At 47.4% G+C, this 25,987-nt stretch overlaps 1 protein-coding gene across 1 annotated transcript in view; it reads left to right on the top strand.

Annotated features, from left to right (window-relative positions):
• Positions 1-597: 597 nt before the first annotated feature.
• LOC115332163 (prolow-density lipoprotein receptor-related protein 1) overlaps positions 598-25,987 on the top strand; it is a 138,756-nt gene continuing 113,366 nt past the window's right edge. The window contains exons 1-12 of the mRNA XM_029994515.3: positions 598-912; positions 10,936-11,052; positions 11,795-11,938; positions 12,355-12,483; positions 12,983-13,225; positions 13,636-13,790; positions 14,947-15,046; positions 16,608-16,770; positions 20,164-20,389; positions 20,918-21,092; positions 23,039-23,170; positions 23,967-24,230. Coding sequence (XP_029850375.2) covers positions 822-912; positions 10,936-11,052; positions 11,795-11,938; positions 12,355-12,483; positions 12,983-13,225; positions 13,636-13,790; positions 14,947-15,046; positions 16,608-16,770; positions 20,164-20,389; positions 20,918-21,092; positions 23,039-23,170; positions 23,967-24,230 — 1,939 coding nt within the window. The 5' untranslated portion in view covers positions 598-821. The remainder of the gene's footprint in view (positions 913-10,935; positions 11,053-11,794; positions 11,939-12,354; positions 12,484-12,982; positions 13,226-13,635; positions 13,791-14,946; positions 15,047-16,607; positions 16,771-20,163; positions 20,390-20,917; positions 21,093-23,038; positions 23,171-23,966; positions 24,231-25,987) is intronic.

Here is a 25,987-nt window from a genome sequence, read left to right as displayed (position 1 = left end):
TCCTACTTGAGCGTGGTGCAACTTCCATTTCCTGCGCATTGCTACTGCGGGTATGATAGCTAAGTGCGTTCATTATAGTATTTTAGCCCAGCTCGTTTGCACGGACAAGCTTGTTCTTTCGCTGTGTCTACCTGGAGGGTTTGAAGTGGTTTGAAGGCTATCGATCGAGGAGAGCAGCCCAGAAACTCTTCTCAATGCTGAAAAAACAAAGACTTTTTTTTATGTTATCTGCCCTCAAATGCTAAAGGTCGACTCCTTCCTTTCATGTATAATTCAAAGCGCGTATTACGGCCCTCCTTGCGTAAGCTCGAAGAGTAAAACTCGCGGGCATTTTTCCTGGGATGAAACGAAACCTGTGTATCTTGGCCACCCCGCAAAAGCACAAACGGTAAGCTACACTAACAAGCTGCTTCCAGACGAAGTCTGGTTTACATGTGCCATTTAAATTTAGAACGAACTACCCACTTCGAAATACGAAGGAAGCCAAGAACTCCAGACAGCCGTGAAAAAGAAACCAACTACCGTAAATATGATGTGGCTTTTGGACCTTAGGGGGCACTGCCGTCGCGTAAGTTTTTTGTTTGTTTGTTTGTTTTTAGGGTTAGCGCATCCAGAGCAACTTTGAGCATCCCACGGGCTGGCGGTAACGCAGCTTGGACGTGCAAGCGCGGTTCCCAAACTCTCGATTCTCAACTGATTTTTCTGCCCCGTGCGACGTTTGTGCGGAAGCTAGAAAAAGGTGACAGTCATGTCACCGAAATCTGAACTGTGTAGGATCTCAGCGTAGGCGTCGAAAGACCCCGCATACTCCGACAGCGCCGATGGCTTCTTCTCCAGCGATCTTGCGCCGTTGGTCGCTGCTCGTTTTGGCTGCTGCTGCCGTCGTCGGCGTCTCGCCCGAAACTCAGAAAGGTACGGCCGAATTTCCGATAAGCCCTAGTGTTTCTGTGGCCTCGTGTAGCACCTCTCACACGCGGCCCGGTTCGCGCGGAGCGAGAAAGATGTGCACCTACTTCTACGATCTCGGTAAAACGTTTGCACGCAGCTGATTCGCTCGCTGGCTGTCAAATGTTCTTCGCTGGGTTCTCTCGAGGGAAGCGTGGATCGAAAAATGAAAGAAAACAATATTGTTTATTTTTTCTCGGGAGCCTCTACATCGCTTGCGTTTTGCTCTCGTACGAACTCCTCTAACTTATCTGTTTTTTTTTTTCTTTTTTTCTTTGGTTGCTCCCGTAGGTGTAGATGAATGTTCTTGGCCCTTACTACTCACGATTCTTTTTTTATTTATTAATAATAATGATGATAAAAAAAAAAAATACAGCCGTTCTTTAGAGGTCTTTTCTAGGAGATAAGTGAACAGCGTCAACTTGACTAATTATTTTCACGTGCGCGTTGAGCTGTTTGCCTTTCTCGTTCCTTGATGCGTTCACCGAACGGGTGCGATGCTGTCCGTTGCTGCGTCCTCACGTTTCAAGGGGTTTCTGTTTTGATGCCATCACGTGACAAGATCATGAAAGCGCCGCTCCCACTCTCGCTTGGCTTCTCAAGACGTCGACGGGCGCAGACGTTTCGAGCAGTCGGTGTCCTTATCTCCGCTTCTTTTTTCTTCTCTCTTTACTGGTTTCTGACCTCACGCAAACGTTCTCGAAAGGTGATGCCTCTGCCTGGATAGCCGAGCTGACGCATTTGTTTACCCCGTTGCACGCCGTTCGCGTCTGGTGTCCCGTGCGACGACCCTGGCAAGCCGTCGCGACTCCGACGGCTTTGGCCGTGTTCTGCCGCACCTATCTCGTCGTTCGGCTAGCCTTTGCTCTTATCGTGCATCGAACAGAAATGCTTACATACCAACTAGTGAAGAGGTTTCGCTAGTTAGACCCGGCGCACCAACTTTTTCGAGCAAATTTCTCCACCTTAAAGGGATACTACAACGAAATGTTGGCGCATACTCCTTGGTCTATTTGTGTTCAAGGGAGCAGTATCACATCAGACACACCAATCTCTTGTTGAAAAATACACGCAAAGGAATTATAAAATGAGTTAAACGATTAGCAAGAAGCCCCTGGTAGATGTCGCTAACGCCTCATTTGTAATGTCCGTCTAGGAGCCTTGACAGGTAGTGACGATAACTGTCTCGCCTCCGGCCACCACGAGAGAAGAGGAGGAGGAGCTTGCCTCTCCCCGAGACTCTCTTTTGTGGGTCCCCGAGGTCGCTATTGTCCGTCTACAAGGTTATAGAAGATTAACCTATCACTCGAAATTCGCACAAGAGCAGCCTTGGGGTTACTTGTGGTGGCCCGATCGCTGGCATGCTTCGGCCGCTTCGTTGGTTGGAATGGCTAGGATCAACATCCCCTCGATGTTGGCCTCACCGCAGCTTTGCTCGTCCTGAGACAATCTATCTCACGATTGCGTTGGATGTCACATTCTCTCCGCTGGCTGCTCTCCGAGCGCTTGCTAGAGTGGGCCATTTATAACGAAAAATACAGCCATCAGGCTCAAAATACCAAAGTGTGATTGTCAATTACGGGTATTGTGGATCATATTCAGCCTATTTCTGAATACGACGGGTATATTTTAAATTTCGTTCAAGTATCCCTTTAAAAAAGCTGGTGGTTCATATTTTACCAATAATGCGGAGAATAAGTCGTCTGCTTGCGCAGGGGCTGTGGTGATGTCAGAAGGACGCCAAACTCTGATTGGTTCTGATCGAGAGAGAGTGGATAGACGTCAAAGCAAGTGGCCTTGAGGTCTACCCACTATCCTTCATTCAGCGTTTGGCTTCCGATTCCTCGCTAAGAACGTCAGGATTTTGCCTCCTGCTTTTTTTTGAGCCCGCGTACAAAGTGGCGTTACAATCAGGTGGCGAGTCTTAAAGAAGAAAACTGCCTGGCAGTGTCGTGTCAGTGTGGCTGTTGGGCAGTTGGATCGGTCCCTCGTACGTGTGTTAGGAACGTGTTAGGTTCGTCGACTTAAGCGCCGTTCAAACTCTTGCAACCGAGTAAGACCAGACCGGTTTTTAAGCCTTTTGCGACTTCTTAGGACTGGATGCGCTGCAGTGCGGAGCTGGTCCTAAGAGATCGCAAGAGGCTTAAAAACCGGTCTGGTCTCTCTCGGTCGTACTCGGTTGCAAGAGTGTGAACGGGCCTTTAACATGTCTTCAACTCCATCTGATTTTATTGCGCATGGTTTGCACATCTTACAAATGTGCGAAGCATGCGAAACTTGCAGCCCCGACTGGCCTTTTTCATTGCTTGCTTAGGACAAGTGGTGTGGGGTGGCATTGCCATGGTGAGAGACAGACTACCCTGACTTTTGAGGGGAGACTGGCTCATAGCTTTGCATTTATGTGGCAATTTGGGCCAGTTGGTTCATGGTCGTAGACAAGCGCCGAAAAAAGACAGGATTGCATTAATATGGCAATTTAGGCCAGGTGGGTTATCATCGTAGACATGCGGCGAAAAAAAGACAGGGACAAGAAGTTGACGTAAACACTGGCACCAGTGTTTACATCAACTTCTTGTCCCTGTCTTTTTTCTGTGCTTGTCTACGATCACAGCTTTACGTTTGACTGGGACTGAGTGCCTTGCATTCCCTCGAACGAGAAAACACAGACTGGCGCCCTCTGTCGGGTGGCCACACCAAACAATGCTAATTTCATCATTCTTTTGCTCTAAATAATTTTGACAATGTTATTACAATAGATTTGATTTCGCAAATACTGCCTTCAGTCTGGTTATACATGGGTGAAAAGTCTTGCAGGGCAGTGCCTGCAGTGTGTTCTCTGGTCGTGATTGCTACCGGCTGCGATGCAGTTCATTGCACACAAATGCGCACACGTGAAATAAATGTATGTGAGCTGAACTAAAAGTTTGTACCGAAATAAAGTTCTAAAAGATTGGTGGTGGGGCCTCACGCACAATTAGGTATACTGCTCGTATAGGCTTGACTCACCTCCTCTTGGAACTATATTCCTTGTGGCACTTTGATCGTAGTCACGGAACGGTCGACTCTGCCAATTTTCCTTTATGGGACAGTAGTACAGTGCTACAGAACGATGCTTGCATTGTGCAGTTTTTAAGCTCATTTGAGATATCTTGTCCAAAAACCGTAATTGAGAAGAAAGAAAAACAAGGAAAAAAGCTTAGTAGAAGAGAAGGAAAAAAATGGGCAGGCGATGTCTCAAACTTGGGTACACATTTTATTTTCTCCACGCCTTATACATCCTTCCCCCAGGGTCGTCACCAACACACCCTGAAGGTCACCGAAACCCAACGAACAGTGAAACAAACTAGCACAGCTGGGGACAGGCGGGAGAGAGGAAAATTGGAAGTCCCTCCCGCGTGGCTTGAGCCCAAAGTCTCAACCTTGTCTGCCAGTGGGTTCGGCGTTGAGAGAATGTTAAATAGGTTCGATAAGAGGAAAATCGGCGACTTCCTCGGAGGGGGTTGATGTAGTAGTTGCTCCCGGCAATATCGCACACCACCTGGTGATAGTTACAAAAACGCAGTGGGGAAGCAAATTGGCTTAGGTGGGTGAGTGGAGAAATCATACTTTTGGTTCCTAGGCCAGGTGGCGCTAGCCACGGCTCATTATAAACGGTACAATCATTAGCATTCAGCGGAACCATCTTTACATATCTACACCTGTACGAAAGGGTGATCACAATGAAGCATGAAAACCACAATGGGAAGCGAAACCAACCCTACAAATCTACAGCCTATACGAAAAGTTCATAAATAATAAATCTAGCAAAAAAAAAAAAATCATGAGAAATCTGTGAAGGTGAATGACCAGCGAAGCTGCTTGGCACGTGACACAAAATTTTGAACAAAGGTGCAAACACATTCATTGTTAGAGCCCTGCGCGGATAACAGTTTGATTATCCGCATCCGATCCACATCCGCAGACTTTGTAACCGCATCCGAACCGCATCCACAAACCTTTTACATTATTGTATCCGTATCCGATCCGCAACAGCCTACTTTGTATCCGTATCCGAACCGAACCGCGTCCACAAAATGTGGAACCACATCTGACTCACAATCCAGGCATTCATTGTACATCATAACATCAAGCGTGAATGAAAAAAAATAATACAAACAGCACTTTTTAGGTTGTTTGCTTATCTTTGTACAAAGAAATCTTCGGGTCACCATTCAAACAAGGTGTCATTTTATCATCAGTTTCATCATATTTATATTAAAAGTGATCAGCGTTCCCGAGACACTGCGCATCGAAGGAAAAATGATCTTGGTTATGTGATCATCTATAGGAGTCTGCAACACTCCGCTCAGAAGTGCACAAAATGAATATATACCGGGTATCTTTTTTTTAAACTTAACATAATTTTTAAAAAGAAACCATGAAAGCTAGGTTAATGCGGTCTGCGCAGGTGAGTTATACGGCCAGGGGGTCATAGTATAGGGGGCTAATCGTAAAGATCAGTCGGCTAATTAGTTAAAATTTGTTAATTAACTTTTTAATTAATGAGAATAGACATATATTTCCAATTATAAACTTGCTCAGCGTCATCGAAAACCACTAAATCAGTAATTTTCAGAAAGACTTTGAACACGTGAGAAGCGTAGTAGTGCACTAAAGTTACCGCTCGTGGAGCAGGTACAAGGCTGGGGCTAGATAAGAGACGGAAAAATTGCGCGGGCGCCTTATCGCAATGCTAATTTTGTGCGTGCTCCACGAGTGCTAACTTTAGTGCACTACTACTCTTCTCAGGCGCTCAAAGTCTTTCTGAAAATGGCTGATGTAGGGGTTTTAGGGGCAACTTTCTAATCGGAGCTATATGTCTATTTTCATTAATTAAAAAGTTCATTAATGAATTTGAACTAATTAGCGGACTGATTGTTACGATTAGTCTCTTATATTATGTCCCCCTGGCCGTGTAACTCACCTGCGCAGACCGCAATAATCTAGCTTTCATGGTTTTTGAAAACATATTCTGTTAAGCTTAAAAAAAAAAGCCCTGGATATATATATATAATTTTTTTTTTTTTGCTTTGAAACACCTATTTTATGCATACGCATACTTTTGAAACATAAAAGTTAAAAAAGGGCATACTAAATTATGACATTTTAGTTCCGTCAAACGATAAAAAGTAAAAGAGATTCATTATCGTCCGGCTACAACGCCCTGGCGTCGTAGTTGGACGAATATGAACTACCAGACTTTTTTGGCTAGGACTCTAAGCGTAAAAAAAAGAGACACACAGGCAGTTTACAGGCTGCTTTTCTGCGTGCGCTGTTGATTCCGAAGCTTTACGAACCGTGGCACCACAGGGTCGCGATCGCTGTTGAGGCACTTCTTTTGTTTTTGGAATCATGACCACACTACTCTTTGCGGAGAGGGTACGTTTTGTCTACTTTTTTGTGACTTGTACAGTTGAGGTTTCCTTTGTCTGGAGAAAGTTATTCGCTCTTTCCCTGCCAATGTACTAGCTTTTTCAAGACGATTGATTCCCTTCATTCTTTACTTTTTCTATTGATAGCATTTTTGACGAGATGGAGCGCACTAACTGAAGCAATCTTCAGTGAGAATCAGATCTTTCTTAGGATCCCTATCGTTTCTTCAAAACGCGTTTTGTGGAAATGCGTTTTGTGGACAACTTTTCATGGACACATGGTTTGTCGACGCTGTATGTTTTGTGGGCATATGTGCCTGAGACGTTTTGTCAACAACGCATTTCTTCACCAAGCCGCTAAAAGCTAGCGCGCGATTCACTAAGGCATGCTTAACCAAACCATACCCCTCCCCCCTGTAATCCAGGCGAGACACAAAATTTTTTACAAAAATAACAGGGTTGTGTGCAACGAAACGTCTCAGGTTTTTCGATGAAACGAACACGGGAAGCCTTTCGATCAATTGTCGCATGTCGACTAAACAATCTGTGGATGAAACGTCAGTCGACGAACTGAATGCCACCGGGCAAAAATTTAGATCCGGATCCGCGGATACCTACATCCGCAGCCCCTGTCATCCGCATCTGATCTGCAATCCGCCAAAATTTGTCTAATTTGTATCCACATCCGCCCACTTACTGCGGATATCTGCGGATAATCCGCGGATATGCAGGGTTCTATTCTTTGTCTTGATTGGTGGTCATTGTGACGAAAGGATACATACATGCTAAATTACCCAAGCATCAAGGAGAATGCAGGAAATGGTGTTCCATGTGCTGCAAGTGCCGGAGTCTACAGCAGTAACTGTTCTAAAGCAAAAACCTAAAACAAATGGCATCTTGCACGTGCTTTTGTCAACGCTTTATTTTGGTTATTTACTTTGAATCTTTTATACAGGGAAGGCGTGCATGTGTGACAGTGTGAGCGTAAAGTTTTTTTGTAATGCACACGAAAAATTCACGGAACCCTAGCCATAAACAGCTTTGCTGTAAAAACTCAACGCAGACCACAAGACCATTAGTCACATATCAACCACCTCGAAAGAAAGAAAAAAATTACAATTGCAAAATCTTTTTGGACTTGCTTCTAAGTTGCAGGGACGCTTGGCTAATACAATTGCTGGACGTATTTTTCCAAACTGTCTCGCGCACAATAGGTTTCATATTACGCTCTTCATGGACGACTTTTGTTTCTGACCATTTTGCCGTACTACCATTATATTCATGAAGGTGCTTTGCCAATTCAGTGTTGGAAGTGTTGTTTCGCACATTTCGCTTGCATTCTGCGAGCCTTTCATTAAAACATCTTGCAGTTTGCCCAGCATACTTGAAACCATACTCATCTCGTACACCAGGCCGCTAATTTTCCATGGACCAGAGGTCTCTCTAGGCTTCGTCTGACATTCTTTTTGCCCTGCCTCCAGAGGACTATTCAACTTGAGATCACAAGTAAAACCCCTCTCAAGCCCAAACCTTTCTGCACACGCCTTCAAGTTATGGTCACGAAAATGGGCGATGGGAGCTCGTGGGTTCTTTGCGCTCCGCTCGCCTTGCTTCTCCTTCATTTCTATGACAAGTTGTGGTTTCACGAATGGATACCCAGCGCCCCCCAGCCTTCCCCATTGCTTTCTCAACGACTCGCTCATGAAGTGGCGCATGACCTTTCCAATGCATTTCGAATCGGGCTTGACCACAGGCTTGAGTTGCGCTAGTCGCTGCATAACTAGGACAGAGCAATCTGGCCTATCCTAGTTATGCACCAACTAGCTCAACTCATGCCTGTAACCCAGCATCTCCCATGTTCAAGCTGGCCCTATCCTAGACTTACCACCCCTGTTTTTGGAATGTTTGACTCACGGCTCTGTCTTGAGATTACCGGTTTGGTTATGTTTAGGATTCCGTGTTTTCAAAGTTTATTTTTGTTTAATTCCCAATTCTCAGAAATTCAAAATTTAATTTCGCAATGTTTCCCGTTAAAAATAAATAAATAAATAAATAATATCCATGTGTAAATGTATGCTAGATAAAAAAATAAAATAAAACATGCCTGTATCAATGAATATTTTCTCAGCTGGATTTGGCATTGGTACCATTGCCATTGGCAATACTAATTTGTCCCACAACAAAAGTTGCACCCAAGTGTTGCTTCAAGGAACGTCTATACCTTAAAATAAATGAACTCCTGGAGGTAGTCGCTGGGAAGCTTGCATTCATCCCATCATATTCCATTAACCTACCCCACAGCTGTGCGAGGGGGTGTGGTAAAGGATGTAATAGAGAAGTTTCAGCTGCCCTTTTTCCCCATTTTATGCAATTTCTATGGTTCATGCTTTCACTGGTACAAATACACGGCCTCTCCTACCTCTAAAGCACAAATAGGATGGTTCGAACTGGAGGCCAAACCAGTGGCTTTTGTTGTGACCCGAAAGTACAATGACCTGTTGTCCTGGATGAACCTTGACGAGGTAAGCGGTAAGACCCCTTTGACAATGGTCCGCGATTTGAAAGATGACTGTGGTATCATTTTCCCAGGACCATCGACCCTGTGCGTTGATCAAACTTAATTATAAAATACTGTATTTTCTTTTAGCACATCAATATTTGGAGTGTATTGGATAAATCGGAATTGACAAAATTTTACCAGCGGGTGTTTTTCCGAGTTTTTGGGATTTATCTGAAAGCATGGAACTCTAGTTATGTGGTCTGTGTTCAACTTGCTTCATTTGTGATCTATGAACCCTTTGTACTGGCTGTAGATTTGTAGTGTTGGTTCTGCGTCCCATTGTGTATGCAGCATTGACCGGGTTTCGGTGACATTAAGGTTGCGTTGGGGACAACCTTGGGTAAAGAATATATAAGGTGTGCAGAAAATAAAATTTGTTACTGATTTTGAGGCGTTGCCACTTCTTTCGTTCTCTTCTACTCAGTTTTTTCGTTTTTCGACCACAGTCTCTGGTTTCAACCATCATGGTTAACTTGCACTAGCTTGCCAGCACTTCAACCATTTTTTATATATCTGTTTTTATTTTCAATTAGTTCCCGAGGTTATTAAAAATTGCCTGCCATTTAACCGACACGGAAATTCAATGTATGCACATCCAACAAGAAACTGAGTGAAACACCATGGGAATGTGGATAGTGCAAGGTGACTCTCCACCTTCCTGAATGCTTTCAGCGCTATCACACTGTGAAGGATTACTGAAGAGGATCAGAAGTCCTAATTTAGGGAAAGATACCTCTTTTGGAAGTCAAGCAAATGCTTTTGTCTTATTTTTATGCAAATTGTCCGTTTAAAATAAAGTTTTGCTGTATGTTCCTTGAAGAAAAATATGAGTAGGCAAGGGGTTAACATTCATGCGCTTCAACACAGTCTCGCCCACATTTTTACAACCTTGCTTGTAAACCCTTAAAAAAAGGTGCCATAAAATGTGGCTAAGTTTGCGATTCTCGCCCTGTGAAAAAAAAAAAAAAAGACTCAATTAAATTTTTGTTGGCTGAAAGAAAAACTGTTGTGAATAGTAAATGACACGTTTGGAAACCAGCGGCTTGACACTGACAGAGTAACCACCAGTCAATAATTAATTTATCAGATTTTGCTCTGTGGATTTGGGTGTACACTAAGAAGTAAGAAAACACCCTGGAATGCTCTGAAAATATTGGGACAACACTCAGAGATAGGCTTTGCTCATATCTCGTTGAAAGAATAAACGAAGGCAGGCAAATATGTCTGCAGTCTATCGAGTCTTCGAATAAAATAATCTAGTCCAGTTGAATGACTAATTGCCACATCTCATGCATACTCTCTCACTGGTACCTCCCTGATGAACAGGCTCTCTTTTACTAGTCTTGAACACACAAAGAGTAAGGAAGCTGGGAAACGAGTGTACAAGCTTGATATTACAGCTCCAAAACACCTGAAAATTTCAGTGGATGATACACTTGCAAAACGTCCAGCTTATAAAAGAAAAACAAACTGCGACATACTTTAAAAGTATTGTCTGCAGGCGCAAAACATGATTGATTGATTTACAGGTGCAAATACCAATCGACTCCTACCTACTAAAACAAGATTCATTAACCCGACGTGGCAGTATTCTTTGGTGCAAAAACAGGTAGGCACAAACTAGTTGCACTCAACGTGCCAAGTACAACTCTTTGCCGGTCGTTTCGGACCGTTTGACAACCAAACGACAGACGCAAGTTTTAAAACCCCCATTGGGAGTACAATTAAATGTTTTTGCTTCCTTCTGTTTGCAACCAGTGGTACAAATATTTCACGGCTTCTTTATTTCTCGCAATTGAGCCTGTAATACGCATCCGTTTATGTGGATCTGTTTCTCGGCGTGAAGAGCTGACTTGGGAGTTTTCACCAATTTGTTGAAGTCTTGTTTTTACTCGAGCGGTCGGGAGAACTTGAAAACGGCGCGTAATCTTGGCACGGTTACCACAATGCGGTAACCACATCAACTGCTAGCTGGCCAAGCACGTTGCTCACTCGCTTTGACTTTCCATGTGCTTGCAGTGCAATGCTCGGACAACCAGTTTGCATGTGCGGACGGCAAGGAGTGCATCCCGACGCAGTGGAAGTGCGATTACTCGCCCGACTGCGCGGACGGCTCGGACGAACCGGACGACTGCGGTGAGTGCAAAGAGAAGGTTGTCGGGACCCTCCGTGCCCTCGGAGAGATCCGCCGGGAGTGCCGAATTCAAAGACCAAGTCTCAGTGCCTCTGCCCTAGTTGCCGGGAATTTCTTTGTCTGCAGATCCAGTTTCTTCCCAGAGCCCCGTAATGGATCGCGTCACTTTCATTCGTTCTACGACTTTGCTTGTGCCTAGTTGGTTTGCTCCCTTTTGTGACCTAAACACATCGCTCGAGACATTTGAGACACACATGTGTTACACTTCTTGGTAAAACAAATGGCGGAGGTACAAAGTGTAACGCACTTTTAACGTTTAGAGAATTGCAGGCATTTAGGGTTAGTCAACCTCGTGAGCAAGGGTTTCTAAAACAGAGCGGAGGGGCGTGCCGGTCTGGCGTCCTTGAGACGGAGCAAATGTTGTGCACTGTGTCTGTCATACTTAATCTTTAAAATGTCGTAGTCATTCAAGCTTGTAACATTTATTTGTGATCTTGCATAGGGTAGTCTCGGGCTTACGTAGCTCGAGACTGCTTTACATGAGTTTTTCTTGTTTCTGTTTTTGCAATAGGCAAAAGAGGTGTTTTATTTCACTGTTGTCCTTTGGAAGCTGTCCTTCGTGGATTACAGTGTTCTGCAGTAGAAGTATTGCCACGGCACATTACAACTTGCATTGTCCATCCATTGAGCGTGTTGAGCTTTTGTTCTGCCCACTCTGACTCTCCCATTTTTGTCCTTCTGCAGCTCCCAGCATATGTTCGCACGACCAGTTCCAGTGTTCCTTGTCCCGGAGATGTATTCCCAAAGGCTTCGTCTGTGACCGCGAGTCGGATTGCGGCTTCACGGATGACCTCAAGCCAGACACCTCCGACGAAGATGCACGGCGATGTAAGGGCCTCCCGGTTCGCTTCCAAAAAATATGGGATTCGAGCTCTTTCGAAGATAATTTGAACTATATGTCTAGATCCTCATATATAGGTTTCAGAGTGGACCCATTATATGGTAGTCTGCTTTCCCCAATGCAAAATAATGTTGAACATATCCCGAATGCTTGCTTTTTGACTGAGGATGTGAGTGTGAGCTAACCGTTGCTAGCAGTTGCGGCGATCGGTGATCCGAGAAGTGTCTGAGTAGCAATTGCGCCAAGTGGAGTTCTGCGAACGAGTATTCTAATTCTCGCAACCAGATATTCGGTGCAACTCTTGCATCATTGGGTACTGTGAGAATCGCCGCAGGTTTGTGAAAGCATAGCGTCGGGACAATCGTTCCAGATGACTGGAATGCCCCCACTGTTTTTCTTGCAGGCCACCTGGGGAATGTGTGTCCGCAGAACTACTTCCAGTGCAGTGACGGCATCACGTGTCGGCGAATCGCGCAACTTTGCGACGGCCACAACGACTGCCCTGACTTCTCGGACGAAGGCACCTTCTGCTGTGAGTCTCGACAAGATTGTCCCCGTTTTCGATTGGAATTGACGACGAATCGCAAACGGGATTATGAGAGTCGTCCGCGAGGTGCGGTCGAAAGATTATTTTACCTCAGGTAAATGTTGGATCGTTCGTCATAGACCGCGAAAATGCTGGACACAGTCCGGGCGACGTAAATTAACCCGAAATATCCTTTTAGCGAGAAGATGAAAGGAAGAACAGACATGTCAGATTTACTATGTGGCTGACGAGTTTCTCTTTAGTGTCTTGGCGGAGTTGCCCAAGTTTTCTAATGTTTCTTTCGGGAACTGGTTTACGAATGTACACCAGTTCCCGCATAATCACTGTGCCCGGGTTACCGGAGATGTTGCACTTGCCAGACTACCCGTCCACAGCAGAGATACCTGACGCCACCCTAGGGCGTCTTTAATGCCAGAGACTCTCTAAGGGAGACGGACCGTAGCACCGCCGGAGCTTCTTGGATCTGCGACCATTCCCCTTTCAGCGGATACGACGCAGTGCGGCAACACTTCGTGCGAGCAGGGCTGCAAGCCAAGCCCCCAGGGCCCGCTGTGCTTCTGCAAGCGGGGCATGGAGCCCCACCGGGAGATGGGGTCGCTGTGCGTGGATGCGGACCCCTGCAGCGTGGAGGGCACCTGCGACCAGGGTTGCACCTCGGGGGAGGAGCCCGTGTGCTCCTGCGTGCATGGCTACCGCCTGAAGGGCTCCCACTGCGAGGGCATCAACGGTGAGCCGCCCTGGCAGGCTTCTTGTTGAATCCCATAGGCCTCAATGACTGCGGTGCTTTCCTAGGCCGCAAGCTCTTTCAGGATCTCTGGGGAACCTGTTGTCTTGTTCGTAGAACATTAATGGAGTCAAAAGCTGGTACCGAGAACTCGAAATGGAACCTTTTGTATGCCTCCGAGTGGCAGTCAGGTGTTTCGACGAGAGATTTAGCGAAAGCCTCTTTACGAAATGTTGGCTGCCACTCCGCGGCTTCAAGAAAGTTTCGTTTCACGGTGTTCCTCATGATGAATATTTCGCGGCGCTACGAGTTAAAGCTATATTTTCACGATGCAAAACCCGAAATAACCTGGGCGACGGAAGAACGTAGTCATTGTAGATTCTTCAACGGTCGGGTCCTTGTCGGCTCCACAGTGCCCGAGGGTGAGGAGGCGACTCTGCTGTTTGCCAACTCGGTCAACATCCAACACATCCGGTTGGATGGGAGCCCGGTCAGTGGAAACAGCACCGTTCCTGTCAAGGAGAGCCTGGCCATGGATTTCAACCACAGAAATGAGACCGTCTGTTGGGTGCGTATCACTTTGCATCTTTTTTTGCGGCTGCCGGAGCATTTTGCATTTGGACCCAGGGTTCCCGCAGGTCCTTGAAAACTCCGTGGTTTTCGAGCATTACAGGGTTTCAAGGACATTAGGGTCTCCAAGGACCGCAGGGTTTTCAAGGACCGTAGGGTTGACATGGACCTGTGGGAATCCTGCAGTCTTCGAAGATTATTGAGGTTTCAAAAACCGAAGGGTCTTCGAGAACCCGAGGATCTTTAAGGACCTTAGGTTTACCAAGTGCCATAGAATCCTCAGCGATCCATGAGATTCTTGCTATCTTCATGAATTTTGAGGACCATAGAGTTCTCAAGAACCATATGGTTTTCAAGGCCTATAGGGCCCTGAGGGCATGCGAGAATCCTATGGTCCTCGAGGACTTGTGGGGACCTTGTGATCGTCGACTTTTCGATATGGTTTTGCTGTATAATAGGGTCTTTAGACCCATAGGCATCCTGTTGTCTTTGAAAATCATAGTGCCTCCAAGAACTGTAGGCTCCTCAACAGTGATGTGCTTGCTGCACCGTTTGCGCCAAACTGCATCAAAGTGCTTATCCTGCTACATCCTCCTACATTTTGCCAAAATTTGAGGAATTAGTGCCAAAATTCAATATCCCTTAAAATACTTAAAATATAATAGCTCATGGTTGATGAAAATCAGCTTCACAGAGCGGGGATGAACAAAGGAACAAACACGAGAGGACAGAGCTGAACTCGCAACTAAATTTATTAGTTCAAATGAAAAAAAAAAAAAGAGGGAAAAATATACACCAATCATGTCTTCATCAGATAGTATCTTTACACACACAGATACACTCGTCATCCAGGCTGCTCATTATCAAGAAAAACGTGACTTCAGGTTACGTCAACAAAATCCGAACACTTCATTGGAAACACCAGGGTCAATAAAATATACAGGGAGAAACCAATTGGTTTTTCATTTGCAAGCAACTTTGCAGCGAATCTTAGCAAAATGTAAGACAAGATACGAGCCATTAAATGAAGTTGAATTTCTGTCCTCCTTTCTGCCGAGTAGCGATTCCCGAAGGAAATCAAAAGTGAAGGGGCGGGGGGGGTCTATATTCGGGGGTGAATAAGTGACGATGGTGGTGGGTTGTTCCTTTTGCAGATAAACCACGACGGGAATGAAACGGTGCTGCAGTGTGCCAAGGTGCCGGATTTAAACACACGCTGGAACCTGAAGCTGAGAGACTCTTTCTCATTGGCGAGTAAGCGGACTTCATTTTTTTAAGCGGGTAAACCAAACCGTCCCAATCACACAACAATAAAACAAATAAAAAAAATCCTCAGAGTTTTTTTTAATAAACTTGCATTTCCGATCGCAACTCGAAACGGGCCAAGCCACGTCCGTAGACGTCAGGAGGAAAGTGTATCCCGTAAAACTGCGCTTTTGAAAAAGGTGACGAAGGTGCACTTTCTCTTTGTTTGGCTTCCTGAAAATGTGAATAATCAGCTAGATTTAAAAGTCGCTTCTGGTCGCAGCGGGGCAATTTTACAAACCATTTTTAGAGCTACTGTAAAGTTTTGAAAGAACGCCTGCCCCCGAGAGATAGCCCATCCCATTTTTCTGGCTAAATATCTGTAACATAAAAATTCCGAAACATTGCCCACCCCCCCATTCCTGTTGGACGTCACACGATGTCCGACAGGAATCGCATCCGCCTTGCGATCTGCTGTACCGGTATGTCTGATAAGAAAGTTCATAGCAGGTTCCCGCGTTTTTGTCCGTGATCTGCATGCGCGATATTGGCTCCCGTAACGCGCGAGTTGCTCCTGCGTGTATATTCCATCGTAAAACGCAAATCTGTTGCGTCCGCAACCTGCGGTATCCTTTTTCGTGGCACAGGAGTCGGTAGCGAATTCCCGTGTGATTATAGCATCCTGAAACGCGAATTTGCAGTGTCCGCGATCTGGAGTATCAGTTCCCGCGTCACGTGGCTTGTAACAGGTGCCGGGTGTTTATCATTAATTTTTTATTAAGTTTTGCTGTGGCATCCCCAAAGATAGCCCACTTCAGGTTTTTCACCATTCACCTCTTTATTTTGGGTGGGCATTCTTTCGGAACTTTACAATGTATTTTTGGCGCGAAACGGGTTTGTAGTTGGTGTTTGTGGGAGGCCCATGGAAAAGTGGCCTGTTGGCGACTCCACCGAAATCGACGCCGCGTAGCGGCAACCCGGAGAAGCTCAAGAGAGGAGGTCGTTTCAACTCTGTCGTCTGCTATCGCTGCTTGGTTCTTGTAGGCAGCATAGAAACAAACATCGCTCCGGTGATTATTTTTAGGCTTCCACCGTGTCATTCCTCTGCACTGACTAGAAGAAGGTTTCTACCGTGCGAAAATCGCTTTGCTTTTATATGTAACACCGATTTTACGCTGCAGTACAAGAAATTTATGGTAGTCCGCATGCTGAACGACGAAAATGACCTTCTTTTGTCTGCCATTTTGCCTGACCAGCGCACCTCCTATAGTTCGCTGGAATTGCGAATAGCTGTCAAGTGACTGGCCACTAGTCACGTGTAAGACCTGTGTGCCCCCGCCACCGCAAGTTACGCCAGAGCTTTTCAGCGCCCCCGCTGAAATCCCCAGAACCTCCGTGCCATCCATGCCATCAGAGAAGGTACAGCTGCTGCACCGCACACAGAGCATGCGTGCGAATCGAGATTATCATGCGGCTTTTGCGCGAATCCTCGCTCGGCATCTAGGATAGCGTCCTTTGCTCGGGCAGCTTTGAGAAGGCGCCCTTTGACGCAAAGGCCCCTCTGCCTCAGCGGTGAACCAGATGGCGCTGGACTGGGTGTCCGGCAACTGGTACTTCCTGGACGATGTACGGGAGACCATCTTTCTGTGCAACGCCTCGCTCTCGGTCTGCATCACCGTCATCGACGTGGGACTCAGCAAACCCCGTGGCATCGCCCTCGACCCTTATAAGGGGTGAGTACGGCCCGCGGGCTTTCCTTTCTCATACGAACGGCCCCGACTTGTGTGTGCCTCAAACGAAGGTGTGCATGTAGGGATCCACCAAAAGGACGGGGAGTATGGTTCGGCTCGAGGCCTCAGAGACGGACTCTGGGAGGAAGACGAGCCTTTCGTCTTTCTGGGGTTCGCGATAGGAGAGCAAAAGCAAGCGCCGATCGACGTAGAATGTGTTCTGTGCTTGCCGTCGTGTTGCGGTCTTGTTGCACGTCGTGGTGCCGTTGTGTCACATTGTCGCGCCACTTAGATTTACGGGAAAGTTTTCCCATTGCATTTAGCGCGAAAACAATCTCTACATCGAGACATATAGAAACTACTTCAGTCTACTTTTTCTGCTAACTTTGGGGGCACGTGACTTCTCTGTGTCATTCTAGCACCTTTTCTCAGTGCCTCAGACTTGAAAACCAGCCCTAAGTGCATTTTAGACGAAAAACTGAAAGGGAAGTATGCATCGATTTGTAAGTTGCGTTCGTGTTAAGGGGCATCGAAACAATCCCCATTCCCGCTTGTCTGGATCTCGACGAACGTTGTACCTGCACGCAATTGTGTATCGCTACCGCGCGATCCATGTTAAACCCCGGGTCGCAGAGGATAAACTTCCTGTCTATGGCGGAGGCACCGGGCCGCTTGTTAAGGTCAACTGAAGGACCGTTTATACTCCAACGAACGCAATGTGCGGTGACGCAAAAGGACGTCTGTCGGCCACTATGCCTCTTCTTGTTGCGCCGAGAACCGCCCAGTCGCGTTGTCTCGTATGGCGTATCTCCGCTTCCCGGTCGTTAACAGTCGTGCGGTCCGTTGGTACGGTCTGTCCGTGTCGTGTGGTCAAGCTTCGAGGTAGTGATTCGGGGCAGTTTTTTGCAGTTTGGAAACGAGCGAATGATGGAGGATGACGAGCGAAAGCCAGCATTTATTTTATCGTACTGTCGCGCAAATATCGGCAGAAAAACAAAAAATCACAATATACTGTTCCATCGAATCTAGCCGCTCGTCAGGCTCTTCGGAGTCGTGCCAAGTCACTTCGGCGAATCCACCGGGATACTTCGATAGAAACAATGCACTTGATATTTTGCAGTGACCCCTTTCTGACAGATGGCGAGTGCACTATCATCATAGCTAGTCTTTCACGTTGACTCGTGAAGCTGACACCGAAAGGAGCGGACAATGCCCATATTACACCACGTACACATCCGAAACTGTAGCACAATTTATGGAGCTCATACAAACAATCCAGAATCCAGTCCCATTGTCATTGTGTACCGCTACTATCGTTTACAAGTTGAAAATTTCTTGCCAGCTACAAAGTTAAGATATTTTACTGGGTTTGTCGTTCCCATACATTCGAGAGCATTTGTTGTTGGGATCGAGAACAGCTGCCATTGCTCACAACTAGCGCCTCATCATATATAGCACACGCATTAGGTAATCCTTAATTCTAATTACCTCTACCTTTGGCTGTTCATCGAGCTTCCAGCTTTTGCTGGCACCCCGTACAAGTGCATCTGGCTCGTTAGACTTACGAATTCTCAGGGTAGCACATCTCGAAGGGACGCGCGATAAGAATGGCAAATTCATATAGACTTGTACACGTTGCTAAAAAAAAAGTAAGGAATTACATTTACAATTGCCCATGGCTAAATTGTAACTAATTACAGTTGCAATTACAATTCTACAAAAGTGACTGCTACATCAAGAAGAATCTGTCACTTTCGCGGCGTTACTTACTTTCAACCTCGCTGTCCTGGGGTAAGGAACAAAACAGAAGTGTTATGAAGCATTTATTGTTGCCGCCACTCACACTTTTGTGATCTTGAGCAGCATCCGGCTCTCAAAAGTCTCGTCGGACATCTTGCCTCGTTTCTACGTGAAGGTGTCGTCCGCCGGGCGAAACAGCTTTTCAGTTCAATTTTTTTCCAAGTGGGTGCTGCCACCTGGACATGCGACTGGGTTCTAGATTGGGTTATAAGAAAAAAGCGCGCTTGCTAAGCTCCTCCGACCCGTGCGACACTCAAAACGTCGGCTAGATCCTGTTGACCTATTGAGACTAAGACCTAGATACAGTTCTCCCAAACTTCGCTTTTGTCCCCAGTGTGGATTATTTTCGTCCCTGAAGTGGATACAAAGAAGTTATCTCTTTCTCTCTACCAGAGGGAAGAAAAGAAAGAGTGAAGGGACAAAAAGAAAAAGGCGCACACAGATCCACTACCCCAACTTGCCAGCTCATAAGCTGAAGAGTTACAGTTTGGAAACAACCGTGTCACAAAAAAACAACAACAACAACAAGATTACAGTCAGTTTTAGATGATATGAAGAAAAGCTTTGAGCATCTGAAAAATGCTGGGCCTTGCGTTTTGTAAATCCAGGTGATAATGTAATTCATGTAAAGCTTACCCTTACAAAAAAAAAAAATATATATATATATACATATTTATTTTTTCAGAATTTATTTTTTGTTAATATTCAAAATTTTCATATCTTTCTTTCGTGAACGAAAACAAAAATGTAACAAATTACAATCATTCCTTTACGTAAAAAAAAAAAGTAGGGAAATTACTTTACAATTATCTTCTAAAATATGTAATTATTCCCTTATAAAATTGCCAATAAATGTAACTAACGGATTACAAGTAATTTCGTTACTTGTAACAGATTACGTACAAGTCGGAGTTTAGACTGCAGAAACGAACGTCCCACAAACCCCGACTGGCCTCAGTATCCCAACTCCCAAACTGAGCACTCGCACAAGGGCTTCTCGGATCGCCGCCGCCGTCGGTGAGATGCACCTGTCGACGTTGCGAATAGAGCACGCTCTAGTCCGTCGTGATCCGTGCCGACACGCCAGGCTACACCGCGACACTTCGACCACAGCAACGGATGATAGACCCTCGTTTGCAGCCAGCATCAACCAATGCAACCAAGCACGCGCGCTCGTTGACGTCACGTTGGAGTATAAACAACCCTCAACTTCCCGCCATCTAAACGTATGCGTAACATATTCATTGCACAAAACGACGGAACGCCCTGCACGTGACGTAGCCAAAGTTCCATACCCGCACGCTTCATCTCTTCGTTTCGAATTGGTCGTCCGCCGCAACTCATTTAGCCCATCGCCCAAGTTAGTGGAGCTACGGTGCCCGGAGCGAGTCTCCGATCAAAGCGCTTCTCGATTTCTGCCCGAGGACGTCGCCGGCCATGATCATAGGCGGCGACGCAAAAACTGGGATGGCGACGGCCGCAACGTCGTTCGTTGCCACTCGGGAACTGCTTTGGAGTGATGAGCAACGGGGGTGTCAAAGACGGTCGGAGACAGCGGAGGGGCGGCCGGTGCAACTGGGCCATGTGTGCTCGCAGGCTGATGTTTGTGACGGAGTGGGGCAGCGCGGCCCCACTGCTGGAGCGAGCCCGGCTGGACGGCACCAAGCGGACCAAGCTGGTGGAGCAGAAGATTGTGTACCCGTTCGGGGTGGCCGTGGACCTGCCCCGGGAGGAGGTGTACTGGGTCGATACCTACCTGGACGTGGTGGAACGCATCCGCTATGACGGCTCCCGCCGCACCACTGTCTACCGGGGGACCCCGGTGAGCACCTCTCCCTCCCTATGTTTCCGGGGAAACGTGCGTCTTTCTCTTCCTTACATTGTAGGGAAAGTGTTCTCAGGGGATTGTGGGTGTCCCTACAATGTAGGGAAAGTGTTATCTTCTAAAGCACAGCTCTTAGGCACCCGTTTCTGGGTTGACGTTGCTGTCGGCATCATTGCGCGTTGCATTCTGGGACATTTCCCATAGTGACGTCACACGTAACGTCACTACAGTCACGAGTGACGTCTTGAAAGTCATGACCTTCACATGACCTTCACTTGTGAAGGTCACGACCTTCACAAAGCCTTCATTAGGGTCGCAAGTGACGTCACTAGGGAGGGGGAGAGGAAGAGGAGGAAGGCCATACCCTCCTCTCCATACCCTCCCCCCTCTTCCTCTAGAGCTGTGCTCTGATTCAGCATTACAGGGAATTGTAAACGTCTTCCATTTTTTTCTTTCCTACGTCGTAGGGAAAGTGTTCTTGGGGGGGTGTGGGTGTCTCTTCACCAGTGGTCTCACAAACCGCAGATGCGCAACCTGTACGGCATCTCCGTGTTCGAGCGTCACCTGTACGTGACCAGCTGGCACAGCAACTCGGTGCTGGCAGTGCACAAGTACAACCAGTCGGACGTCCGCACTGTCAGGGCCAACCTTACCCGCCCCTTCTCCATCCACGTGTACCACCGCCAGCGCAAGCCCCCAGGTGAGAAGGCCTCCTCCCTTTCCCGCACGGTTGTCCAAGCCCGCCGCAGACCGTTCCAGAGGCGGCCGCCTTCAGTGTTTGTGCGTCTGGCACACACTCGCCTTCCGAAGCGACGAATGCCTGCTGGGCTCCCAGCTAGCGCTTGCAATTTTTGTGAACTTTGGAAGGCTGTTCGGGAGAAGACCATATTACACCTCGTGCCGACGCATTCTGTCGCATTAGTAGTTTCCTTGATGGTATGCTGGGCATAGTAGAAAAGTGAGAAAAACGTGCCTTCACTTACCCTTACTAACTGTGTTGCCTTCCGCACATTCAGGTTGGCCAACTATTGTAAAATACCGGGCGTGTGCCCATGTCACAATAAGCAGCCGCTTCTTACTCTCAAGGAATTTCAGGGATCATCGAAAAATATATCAAGCGGCCAACCCCTATTTTAAGCAAGTTCAAAAATATGCGAAGGACATGAAGTGCCCAATCGCCGTGGGCGGCCATTATCTCCGTGACCGGCGGGGAGCATGAACATAGCCAATGTGTACAACGTGTGAAGCAGCTATTGTGACATAGACTAGTTGGTTCATAGTCAACGACTTTAATTTTTCTCAGTCAACCGTATTTACTTGCATAATGACGCACCCCCTCAGAGCGTGTCAGTATGGATTTTCCTTTCGTTTCCTGCACAGCCGCCAAGTGAGTTCAGCCGCCAAGCGGCCAAGCCGAGTCAAACTAAACACGGCAGCAGGCGCGCACTGGTAATGGTTGGAAGTAGGAAGTTTCAGATGCGATGAACAGCACAGCTGCACGGTGCACCCGGCCACCAAATTTGGGGATAAGGAATTTCTGGCCCTCGAACATGTTTTGTGCATTGGATGTATTTATCGTAAAATCCTGAGAGATGCCCTGACCCCGAAAGATAGCCCACCCCTATTTCTGGCTTGATTAGCTATATTTTTGTTAAACACCGAAAGATAGCCCACTTTTAGTAATAGTAGTGTTAAGATCAATGATATGGTATCGGCGTAAATGCATCTAGTTAGCTATGGCAGGATATGAGCGAACGCTGCTGACTGCACAGTCATCTTTGCTTAGTTGCCCCTCACCACAATAACAAGATTGAAAGGGACACAACCTAAAAGTAGCTTTTCTTGATTGTACATTGAAAGGTAGCCCACTCCATATTTTCACCCGATTTGCTCTTGATTTTAGGCTGGCTATACCTCTCAGGGTATTACGGTACGTTAACAAACATGCATTAACCTGTTGTCTGTTTTCGGATGGTGAAATTGTGAAAGGGGTTAGGCCTAGGGACGGTTGTGTCAGTTTTTGTGGGGAGTGCTGCTTATGCAAAAACCACGTGGGTCGTCGTAGGGCATTTTGTGAGTAGTTTTGAGCAACTTTCTGTTGCTCTTGTTTCTGGCATAGATCCTGTGCCGCATGTGCGTTGCCACAAAAAAAAACAAAAAACAAAATTGTAGTCAAGGGATAAAACATTGCCACGTCGGCATCCGTCGTGGAAACATAGTTACGTGGCGTCTTTCCTTGCCCATTGATGTGTTATGGTAGGAACATGCTTATTACGAACATGAACATTACGAGTGTTTCTGCGAGTGAAACGAATGTATGATTCAGTCGAAACCTCAAATGGGTGCTGCCGGAATGTCAAATAAAAAGCGCGACAGCATCAAATTTTTTTTTAGAGTTTAGTTTGATGTTTTTGCGTGCCTTTAGTGGCAAACTGAACTCATCTTTAATTTTTGAACGCTTCATTACCAACAGAATTGGCGAAACAAGCGGGAACACTTCGGTGCTAGATTTTCCTATTAGTTTCCTTGGTTGCACCTTCTAACATTGGATCGGAAGGCGTACGTGCGACTTTAGCTGTGCCGTCTCGGCCCCGGACCTCTCTCCAAACGCACTCCATTGGAGGTCTCGCTCTTCCTCGCCGGCAGGTGACCACCCATGTGGTTTGAACAACGGGGACTGCGAGCACCTGTGCATCCCGTCGACTGCCAAGGGCGTCCCGGTGGCGCGCTGCGTCTGCCGGGCGGGCTTCCGGATGGTCCAAGAGGGCCGCTGCCTGCGTGAGTGCCTCGCCCTTCTCTCCGAGCCGCTCGGCCAGCCACGACTTTTCGGTCGGCCGTCGGTTCTTTTTAAACAAGAGTCGTTAATGTGTGAGGGGCAACCGGTAAATATCCGGACCTATTTAATTCCTGGACAACTACGAGAGACGAACCGGTATTGCCCGCATTTCGACATAGTCCCGCGCCACTGTGACGCGTCATTCCTGCGCGGCTACGACCTCCCGTATTCCGACATCGTGGATTTCCGTCAGCTCGTCTCTGAACTGTCGGAGAGCCGTGCGATTCGATCGGTCCTTCGCGCAACACCTTTGCCTCCGAGACGTTGCTTCGGAAGATCGAGAAAGCGAAAATCACTCGGAGTCTGGATTTCAGAATGGGCGCGGTGGTACCTCCGGGCTGAATCGGTCGAAATCTCTGCTTCAAATTCTTTTGACGGAAAAAGTGTTGCCTAAATAATTGTTTTTCCGAAGTTTCTCCTCCTTGGGTGGGGGTCGGACAATGGCGTCCGAGAGGTTGAACTCTGTTGAACTCGTCCAAAAGTCGGAGGGTTCGAAGGAAGTGTGCGACGTCCTCGCTCGCGTCCCGTACAAAAGCTTTTCGAAGGTAATGCGGAAAGGCATCCATAGTCGCCGACGAGGACGATAGGGCTTCTCTTTCTGACGCCTCCGGCCGCGGCGCGTGCATGCTGAAGGCTCGCGAGATGCGTTGGCGAAGGGCTCGTGCCGGAGGCGGTACGACCGGAGGTCTCTGTACCCCGGGCGAGCGTGACAGGTGATGCCTTTGCGGTTCCGTGCAGCGGAGGCCCCCTCCCAGTTCCTGTTGTATGCCCGGGGCCGTCCTGGGGCGGTCAAAGGCATCTCAACGAGTGACGAGTTCTCCGAGGAGGCGGTCTCTCCGCTGCTGCGGCGGGAGGTGATGGCGCCCGTCCGGTTCCTGAGCCGGCCCACCGCCCTGGACTATGACGCCCGCACCCGTACAATCTACTACTCGGACGCCCAGAAGTTCCTCATCGAGCGCCGGGGCCTCGATGGCTCCCGCAGGGAGGTCTTCACCTCCAAAGGCGAGTCCTGCTGCTCGCTCCTCCAGGGGCCTCGTCCGGCTGCCCAGGCCTGTCCGCGCTTTCCGACGCGTCACGACCGGTCGGGTCCGCGAGCGGTCGCGGGACGTACGGTCTTCGTACGCCGTGTGCGGGGCCGCTCTCCGAGTGGTCGCCACGCAACGTACGAAGCGCGGACGTCACTGCGTCTCGCGGTCATAACTTGACCCCGAGTTTTAGCAACTTGCTCGAGCATGGTGGAGCGCCACCGCACGAACAGACCTTTATAATTGGAGCTGCAGACACGTTTCCGGTTGCATGTCGGCTTTCATTAGCTCAATGTTGCCACACACGGTGGTGTGCCGGAGCGCTTTTCCCGACCTTTCGAAATCTCGAGCGAAGATTTTTTTATTTCTAAAGCGTCCACCTTTGTGCGTCGCCGTGTTTTAATTGTTCTTCGATGCACGGTAGAACTGGAGCGTCTTAGAAAGAGACCACTTGAACATACCGGCGGAGGGTTACAGGGTGACGCGGAACACGTCGAGCTGGGGCTTTGTTGCTCGGATCTTTCTGAGGTCAAGAGAGGGCCGGCACTTCCCCGTCCGTAGAGGCTGCGGCGTGGCACGAGCAGTCCCAACGGTTCCGTGCCCCTGGGTAGAGTGTCCTTACGTCCTCGCTCCGGCTCCCCCGACGGACGGTGCGGGAGAACTCCGTGATGCAAAAATTCTGTCTTTTAAACCGGGGGTCTTCAAACTTTTTGTCTAAGGGGCCGAATTGGTGATCTGTCGCTGTCTCGAGGGCCAGAAAATAAATAAGTAACCATAAATGAGAAAAAACAAAATGATCCTAGATAGGCATTTAAATCCAAAATTGGAACTTCATTTGAAACTATTAAAAGGAATTTAAGGTGTATGAATAATGTGCTTGCACGATTCTAACGCACACTTTTTTTTGCCCAAAATCGGTGCTCAAAACTAAAGGTGCATTACAATCGAAACCGAAAACCGAAACTAAAGAAAAATGCAATACTCGGTATAAAGTGGCTTGCCCCATCGCCATCGTGACCATTTGTTTACATTCGCTGTTTTAGTATTCATATCACGCGCATTCTGTCGCGTCTAACGGACTCGTGCCCGCCGTTTTAACATGAAAAACAAAAATTCCAGAAGGAGGCTTTATTAAAACAAAAGGCCGTCACGCTGGCAGGAAAAGATAACAACGGAGCAGTACTGTGTGGCCTCGCAATCCCAGCCACCCTACGAGCTCACCCTACGAGCTCGCAAAGTGTTGTTTGTAAGACTACCCTCCCAGAGGCGACGGTCGCGTTCTCGTACATGCGCAAAAAGTGCGGCGTTTAAAACGCTTTAGATGTAACCAAGGATTACTTCTGTGGACAGCGATGAACCATTGCTGGACTGTGACAACGGCGACTAGCGCACGGCATTTATTTTTGCGTTGGCGTTCGTTTTTTAAAATTTGTTCGATGAGGTATGTGTTTAATTTTCATCATTTTACCTGTGTGGTAGAATCGGCCACAATTTACTCTTGAATATCTGAAAGCTAAATCTGCCTGAGCGTTAGAATCGTGCATACACGATACATATACTTTATTTTGAAATGCAATATTAAAAAAAAAAAAAAATGGAACACAGTGCGCAAACGACGAGGTTGGAAAGTAATAGAAGGATTCGGAACAAGTGTTGACTTTCAACCGACACGTTTGGGTCCCCGTTGCGTCGTAACAAACACCGCTCGTAATGCATGTTTGCTGTAACGAGCGC

This window comes from Ixodes scapularis, unplaced genomic scaffold (genome assembly GCF_016920785.2).
Source record: "Ixodes scapularis isolate PalLabHiFi unplaced genomic scaffold, ASM1692078v2 PGA_scaffold11__112_contigs__length_91849675, whole genome shotgun sequence".
Lineage (NCBI taxonomy): Eukaryota > Metazoa > Arthropoda > Arachnida > Ixodida > Ixodidae > Ixodes > Ixodes scapularis.
The sequence above is the reverse complement of the archived record's forward strand: the minus strand, read 5'-3'. Positions and strand labels throughout refer to the sequence as shown.